This window comes from Saccopteryx bilineata, chromosome 4 (assembly GCF_036850765.1).
Source record: "Saccopteryx bilineata isolate mSacBil1 chromosome 4, mSacBil1_pri_phased_curated, whole genome shotgun sequence".
In the NCBI taxonomy this organism is placed as follows: domain Eukaryota; kingdom Metazoa; phylum Chordata; class Mammalia; order Chiroptera; family Emballonuridae; genus Saccopteryx; species Saccopteryx bilineata.
Genome location: NC_089493.1, coordinates 127,139,346 through 127,147,334, shown reverse-complemented (window position 1 = coordinate 127,147,334; position 7,989 = coordinate 127,139,346). Strand labels below are relative to the sequence as shown.

Sequence of the window (7,989 nt, the reverse complement as noted above, 5' to 3'; positions counted from 1 at the left end):
ACTGGAGACCAAAGGCTCTAGCTGAGGTCTGGTCCTGAGAACAGAGGGGGCATGTGGCCTCCCTCTGGGTGGTGCTTGTGCATCTTCAAATGCAGCCTGTGATGAGAGCAGTCAGACTCAGCTTGGGTCAACTAAACAGCACTGGACGTCTCATCAGTGGCTCAGCACCCCATCCAGTCCTCATGCAGCTGTCCATTGATAGAAACAGATGTGGAGCAAGAGGCAAGAACTGATGTATTCTTGGGCCAAGAGCATACCAGATCCTGGGGAGATAAAGATGGAGGGGGATACAGGCCATGTTGGGGGGGGGGTGAGGGAAGCTCACTGTTGCAGCCTGGAACCATCAGGTGATAGCTGGACTAACCTTCTGCCTCTCGATGTCCTTACTCATTGAAGGGGATAACCCAACTTCCCAGGTCTGCCATGAACCTAAGCCCTATTCCACTTTTACTGTGCACCAAGAGCACCTGAAAGATCTTGTTAAAGACACTGCTAAACTTAAGACCAAGGCAAAGTCAGCCCAAGGGGAGTTGGAAGAAGTTTTAGTCAAGCTGAGAGATGGAGCCACACTGAATCAGTACCGTGGGGCCCACTTGCCCTCCTGCCTGGAGGAGGTTTAAAGAAATACCTGTTGGTCTTGGCTAGCTGGGTCAGTGGATAGAACATTGGCCTGGCATATGGATGTCCAGGTTAGATTCCTGGTCAGGGCACACAGGAGAAGTGACCATCTGCTTCTCTCCCCTTCCCTCTCCACCTTTTCTCCTTCTTCCCCTCCCATAGCCAGTGGCTTAATTGGTTTGAGCATTGACCCCAGGTGCTGAGGTAGCTCTGTTGGTCTGAGCGTCAGCCTCGGGCACTAAAAATAGCTTAGTTGATTAGAGTATCGGCCTCAGACTGGGGTTGCTGGGTGGACCCCAGTCCAGGTGCATGTACGAGTCTATCTGCTCTCCTCTTAAAAAATAAAAATAAATAAATAAATAAATCCCTGGGAAAGGGCAACCTTGGGGTTGCCCACACTCCTGAATGTGTGTCCTTCAGCTCAAGTGAATCTCTTTTGCAGCCCAGGTTGAGGATGTGCATAAATCCACAGGCGGCCACCCTCTGCACCTGGGGTGGTCTCTGTGCTCTAAGGCCCAGCCACCCACAGTGTGCCCAGAGTCCAACCTGAAAAGCCAGCCCACCCTAAGGGGCTCGGTTCTTCTCTAGAGGAGGCTGTTGGAAGCAACATGACTGGAAATGGAACAAGGCCCAAGAAATCACAAATGTGTTAACAAAGCTTGATCTTTTCACTAGAGTTTATTGTATTTTTTTTACAATAATAAAGAATAAATTAGTCATACACAAAAATAGTTGTCACTTTGCTGAAGAGAAGACAGACTGCATTTACTCATACAATTCCCTTTCCACCCTCCACTTTCTCTGACTATCACTTACCACCACAAGGGGAACATGAAGTCGATGTGAAGGGTCAGCGGGCTCCTTGCTCCTGACCATGCAGCTGGCTGACAGGACAGCCAGAGCCCCCACCCCTTGGTTCCCGGTGGGGACCCTGGATGCATGGTCAGATGAATGAGTAAATGCCCCTGCGTGCACCCTCTACCCTGCATGGAGACTCTGCCTCCTCCATGGCTCTACCAAGCCTCCTGCAACTCACTGCTGGCAGCTCTAGTGAAGGAGACCAGACAGAGAAGAGATGGAAAAGGCCCATGTGGTTCCTTCTTCACATGTTTGGGGATTAAGAGGGCAGATTATATGAGTAAATACAATATTTAGGATGGATAGGGGCACTCTAGACAGACCTGTTTCAGGTACAATGCCAGGGACAAAAGACCCTGAGCAAGTCGAAAAGCAGAATACTGTAACTTATATTCGATCTTCAAACCCAAGGAGAGTGACTAATCAGTATATTAAATTGTAACTGTGGACTTAGGATAAGACATCATGCAGCAATTTCCAGGAAGCTGGGTTAGTAGGATCAAATGATTTTTACACAAATGTGGATTGCATATGTCAATAAATACCTATTAGGTCCCTTTAAAATTAACATATTCTAAATAATAGAACTATTTTGGTGTAGTGACTCCTTCTGCCAACAGAGTTCAGAATACACATTTCCTATAAACATCTTGTATTTACAAAGAACAAATAATAAGTTATAACAAAGTATATCCTTCTGTTGAACTGAGTGGTGGGGGTCTGGGGGTCAAGGCAGGTGGATGCTTATGTAACAGATTGGCTTTCCTCTCACTGAGGCCAAGGGCTCAGTGTCCAGAAGATGCTGAGACGTTCCCAACTGTCCTCAGCATGGTGAAAGGGTCCCACTGTAATCATGGCACAGAACCAGGACTGTGGGATGGTTCAGGGGGAGAGAACTGCTTTGCTCCAGCATAGGTGCAGAAAGCAAGGTGGTATGAGAGGGTCCTTGTCTAGCTGAGTCCAGGTGAGTGACCCCGGGCAGGCAACTAGCCATCAGGGTGTTTGGTTACTCATCTATGAAGCAGGACCAGTTTGACCAGTTTGAACCTCACCAAAGTGCTGGTAGCTCCCTCCTGGCCACACTGAGTTTTGTGGAGGGTCCCACATTGGGTTCACAACAGCAGACACAGAAGTGGGAGGTACATGTGCCCACAGGCACCACCCTAGACCTGGCCAGTCAGCTAAGGTTCTCCTACTTCTACGGCCACCCACACCCAGACTTGGTCAGGACCTTAAAAGCCATGTGGCCCCAGCTGGACACTTGACTCCCATCTCCAGGAGACCATTCAGCCTCCTCTGAGACTCCCTCTGATGGGTCAGTCACCGTAGACCAGAGGCCTCTCCCTTCTAAATGCTCCAACTTGCAGAAAGTTGGTTCTGCAAGGTTAACACCTGAGTCCCTGTAGCGTTTCTCTCCTGATTCTAGGATAGCTATCCCAGCGTCTCTTCTTATCCAGGCTAAACATTCTCATAAGACCTCCCCTGCTTCTGATTGCCTGCATCCCTCATCAGGCTTTGGGACAGGGATGTGCATCTGACTGCTGCACACCATCATGCTTTTCCCAAGGTCTCCTGCAGCCATAAGCACAATGCGGGGTAACTCTCACCAGTGCTTTCTCCTATGTTGCTTAAATGTCTCTGCTTTCTTCTCCTGTGGTTCCGTCCCATGGTCCCGATGCACACTGAGCTTAGTCAATTGAAACCCTTACGTCTCCTTCACCTTGTGCTTGCATTTTTTTTTAACCCAAAGATAGGACTTTGTGTTGCTCCTAGGCAAATAATCTCCCAGATATTTCTGGATCCAGAACCTGCTACCCAAGTTGTTAGCCCTCCAATCATTTCATCTACAAGTGTCATCAGGAAGGCATAACTTCTCCACATCAGCCGTATTACAGAGGTTTCTACGTCAAGGGCCGAACATTGGCCCACACCTGCGGAATGGGACATAGGTTCCTTTAGGTTATCAATCCTGTTTTAAGGTAATCCCTGTTTCTTTTTACCATGTATATTGTGTCTCCTTCCACATTAGAAAACTGATATTTAAACTCTATAATGGCTGTATTAAAAACAACAACAACATTGGTTTAGAAAGGCAGGAGTACTGTTAGCAATATCTGGATACCTCTCTCTGCCACACAGCTTGATGAAAATAAATGAAGCTTGTGTTTTCCATTTTCATCCGTTCTGTAAAGCTAAAGGAAAAAGAATGCTGAATGCTAAACACTTTGAGAATACGTGAGTGATACCTACTCTAGGGGACAGAAAAGGAACACTAAAAGAATCCTGGACTAGAGAAGTAAGGCAAAGGGACCACCGGAACAGTCCAGGAGCTACAGTCACAGTAGGTCCCCCAGGTGGAGACAGGCTCCCCTCGGCTCCCCACTAGCTGGTCCAGAGGCACCAACCCCGCCTTTAAATGAATGGACTGAGAGACTCACTCTAGCAGTGGGCCTTCTTTTAAGCTTTCTGTGTGGCTTATTTTTCTGCTCATTTTCTGTGGGAAGAAAGGCAAGTCCATATGGGAACGGGAAATGCCAATGGCCTTGGGGAGCCTCTGCTCCAGCTGTCAGAGCACGGTTTCCCTTTCCAGCTAAGTAAGAGCAAAAAGGCAAACTATTTCTGTTTGGCGCTTTGTTGACGTTTGTGAGACAAACATGCAACATTAAAATCCACCCAATTTTAAAATCTAGGGCAGGGAGTATGGCAATTCAGTACACAGAGAGAGAAAAAAAAAGCGGTATCAACATCAATTTCAATTTTTCGTTGTAGCCAGATAGAAGAAGGTGGAGAGGACTGAGAAGGGGTGGCAGGTGACAGTGGAGGGTGAGATGAGGGAGTGGAGCGCAGGAAAAGGAGGGTGAGCGTGTTCGCAGGGAGGGAGGGAGCCATCAGAAGGTGAGCTTTCCTTAGACCCTACCCAGGAATGTCACTGGAGAAAACAAAGGACTTCTAGGATGTGATGTGCTAAGAACAAAGGTTAGATGCTGACATTAGAGGCTGAGAGATTAGTAAAAAATTGGATTTCTAAGACAAATAAGTAGATAAAAACCCCTGCTCTAGTAATCTATCACCTTTCCTGAGATAAATGAATTCCAAGAATCACTCAACTATTTGTTGGAAGAGAAAGAAGCCCCCTAGTTAGATACGCCCCGCCTCACCCACCCCCATCCCATTCCACAACTGGCAGGAGGGTGTTCTCACAGGAGGTCACTGTGCTTTCAGAGAACTGTTGGGTAACAGCCGGGAGCAGCAAACACTGTCAGATGTCAAAGACACAAAGCCATCAGTGATCAGCCCACCATGAGAATTCGGGGGGAGGGCCCCGGGGCACTCACCTCCCACAGGATGGAGAAATCCCATTTAGGATGTAGCATGCACTGGTGGGTGGTGGCCACACTCTCTGTCCAGGGGCTTGGCTGGCTACGAGGTTTTCCCTTACTCGGAGCTGAAAGCAGCCTTCCTGCTCTGCCCCACCCCCCATTGACCCTGCCCTGCTGGCCAGCACGTAAAGACAGCCCCTTCAAGGGACCCCTTCAAGTGACTGGCTTGTTTGGCAGCATCTCAGAGCAGCTGCATCAAGGGACAACTTCCCCTGTGACCAGAAGCAGAGGTCAGCGGTGAGAGGAAGAGGGTGGGCACTGGATGGAACCACCGATAAGCCTGGTGGGCATAGGGACTGAGCCTCTTCCCACCTGCTTCTCTGCACCAGCCCCCTAAGAATGAGGAGAGAGGGATGCTGGTGGGAAGTAGCCAATGGGTGCTCCGGGGGAGGACGGCCGGGGGAAGGCCAAAGAGAACTCTTGACTGTTCAAGGCAGCGGGAACCTAGCAGTGAACCCCACCCAGCTGTTGATGCCACTCCCAGAAGCTGCACACGACCATCTAACCAGCAGGGTTCTGGCTTAAAGGGCTCATGGAAGAAATGCAATTGCTAAGGCTTGCTTTTAAAAAGAACCGAGTCAGCCCTGGCCAGATAGCTAGGATGGTGCGAGTGTCATCCGGATAAGCAAAAGTTGTGGGTTCAATCCCCAGTCAGGGCACATAGAGGAGCAGATCAATGTTCCTGTCTCTCTCTCCTCTCCTCTCTTGCTAAAATAAATGAAAATAAAGTTCAAAAAAGAAAAGAAAGGGAAACATGCCCAGGACCATGGTAGTAAATCAGATAAATTTTCTATAAACTCATAATTTGTTTAGCCTGATATTTTTCCTCATGGATGAAGGGGAAAAAATTATACATATATCTTTTTTCTTCTTCTTAATGGGCTTTTCAAATAGTTCAGCCCGTAAGAGGTGCTGTGCTTGCCACCCCCTTTCTGGCCTCTCGGACTGACCGTTGAGTCAGATGAAGTGAGTCAGGGATTACCCTGCGGCTGCAACAGGTCATGGAGTTCCCAGCCCTTCCTCCTAGATGGGCTTTCCTGATGCAGCTCTTAGTGCTCATGTTTGGGAGGAGGGGCAACATGGGTTGTGAGTCAAGGCGGGGTGTGTGGAAGGGATGGATTTGAAGTCACAGAGAGAAATCCATGAATCAAACCAGAAAGACCAAAGGGAGACTCTAATATAAACATAAGGCTTTTGCTGGGAAGGGTGGTTAGACTTTCCATGGGGCGGTGTGTGGCGAACAGCCCAGGAGGGCTGGCAGAGGAAGGGGCTGGAGCACGCGGCTCTGGAGATCTGCCCAAGGACAGGGACGTCCCCATGCCCGAAGGGACCCTGACTTGTGGTTCCAGCAGAAAACATGTCACTGGGGAATGCAATCAGAATTTCAGGCAGTCATCTTTATACCCAATGGCTTTTTGATCTCATGGGACATTTCCTGTAAAGATGAGGTTAATCTGCAGTGACTGGGGTCTGTGACTTTGTGGGGGAAGGGATATGTGGAAACAGCCTGGATAAAGCTTGACCTTTGGCTGGAGGGAAGAATTCAAAGACCTGGGCTCCCTGTTTGCTAATTGGAACACTTCTCAGTCTCTTGGTCTGGAATGAAGTCGCATCCTGCAGAACTAAGACTTGTGGACAGGCCTGGGGTGAGAGTTTTGTGGTCAGCTGACTGGGGCTGGGACACAGCTCTGTCAGTGAGCAGGTGAATATACCTGGCTGGTCAACGAGTCTCAGTCTCTTTGACAGTAAAACGGGGACAATGATTCATTCCCCACCTACCTGCTGGGGTGTTGGGAGCCACTAACAAGTTAATACTTGTGAATACACCTGTGAAACAATAAAGCACTACACTGACATGAGATATTTGTGTCATAAGGCAGGAAAACAGCCTCATGTTTTTGAGAATGCGAATAGGCACAGCCAGGCGGAAGTAATAGGGAGGCAGGCAGCAGCAGTGAGGCTTTGCGGGGCCCTGGATTTGGGATGCCGCTTCCTCAGACGCCCCTGGAGCTGCTGGCATTGGAAAGGCCAGTAGTGCAGGAAGGGGCAGCGCCCACTCGGGGCCATGGCTGATGTAGAAAGTGCCCCTGGAGGCTGACTGCGAGCTGCCTACACTCCCTGCTGCCTGGTTGTCAGAGAGCACCGTTTGTGGGAGCCAGGCTTCGCAAGGAGGGGTCAACAGTTTACGGTGCTGCTCAAAGCCAAAGTTCTGCTCCTGGGCAGCCCGTGTCCTCTTTCCCGAAGGCTGGCTGCTGACCAAGTTGTCTGGCAGCGCCCTGGGCCAGGGAGCCCCTGGCGGGGCAGCAGCCAGCGGGTCACCGTGCTTATAGACTTGCTGCTCTGCCCTGTGTGTGGATGGGCATGGGGGTGTTATCTGCTCCCCAGGAAGCCCAGGTGCCTGTTAGCCACGCGAGTGCAGGAAGCACAGCAGGCAGTCTTGTAGTAATTGTAGACGCAGAGGCGGGCCTGCACCACCACGTTGCAGTTGTAGTACCTGTCCTTGCAGCTCTCATCTGCAGCAGAAGAGAATAAGAGTTGCTGAACACAGAGGTGGCAGGACATCGGGGACAAAGCCCTTCTCCATCCCGACCCTGCTGCCTGTCCCCCACGGACATGCGTGTGCGCCAAGAGCTTGCATTTTTCGTTTCCTCTAAATATGAACTCTCACTACCCTGACCTTACGGATGGTTGAAGCAAGTCTCTGAGTGCATTCCCATTTTAATCAATTCACATTTAAGTTTATGTTTAGGTGGTGGCTTGGATTGCCATCTGTGCTATAAACTATTCATTGACCCCTGAAACTCCATGACTGTGCATAAGCTCACAGAGGGACCGAGATGGGTGTGCTATTTTCATGCCAGAACACTTGACAGAGTTTAACAAAGATGAATCCTCACTCCCAGACGGGTCGCCACTTACCGACTTCTGGGACACAGTCCTGAGGGTTACACGATTCTTTCTTTTCTGGTTTCAACTGAGGATCACAGAGGTTACTCAGGGTCATGTCGTCTGACAGACAGCGCACTTCACGGAGCCGGAAGCCCCCCTGGCAGCTCTTGGAGCACTGTGTGGAGACAAGGGGGAAACTTAGATTTCAGGAAAGCCCATTAACTCAGCACACTGTGGAGGGCAG

General features: G+C 49.7%; 1 protein-coding gene across 2 annotated transcripts in view; it reads right to left on the bottom strand.

Moving 5' to 3' along the window:
• Positions 1-1,283: 1,283 nt before the first annotated feature.
• THSD4 (thrombospondin type 1 domain containing 4) overlaps positions 1,284-7,989 on the bottom strand; it is a 692,972-nt gene continuing 686,266 nt past the window's right edge. For both annotated transcript variants that reach the window (XM_066277962.1, XM_066277963.1), the window contains 2 exons: positions 7,776-7,920; positions 1,284-7,369 (listed from right to left, as the gene is read on the bottom strand). In XM_066277962.1, the coding sequence (XP_066134059.1) occupies positions 7,227-7,369; positions 7,776-7,920 (288 nt within the window). In that variant the 3' untranslated portion in view covers positions 1,284-7,226. The remainder of the gene's footprint in view (positions 7,370-7,775; positions 7,921-7,989) is intronic.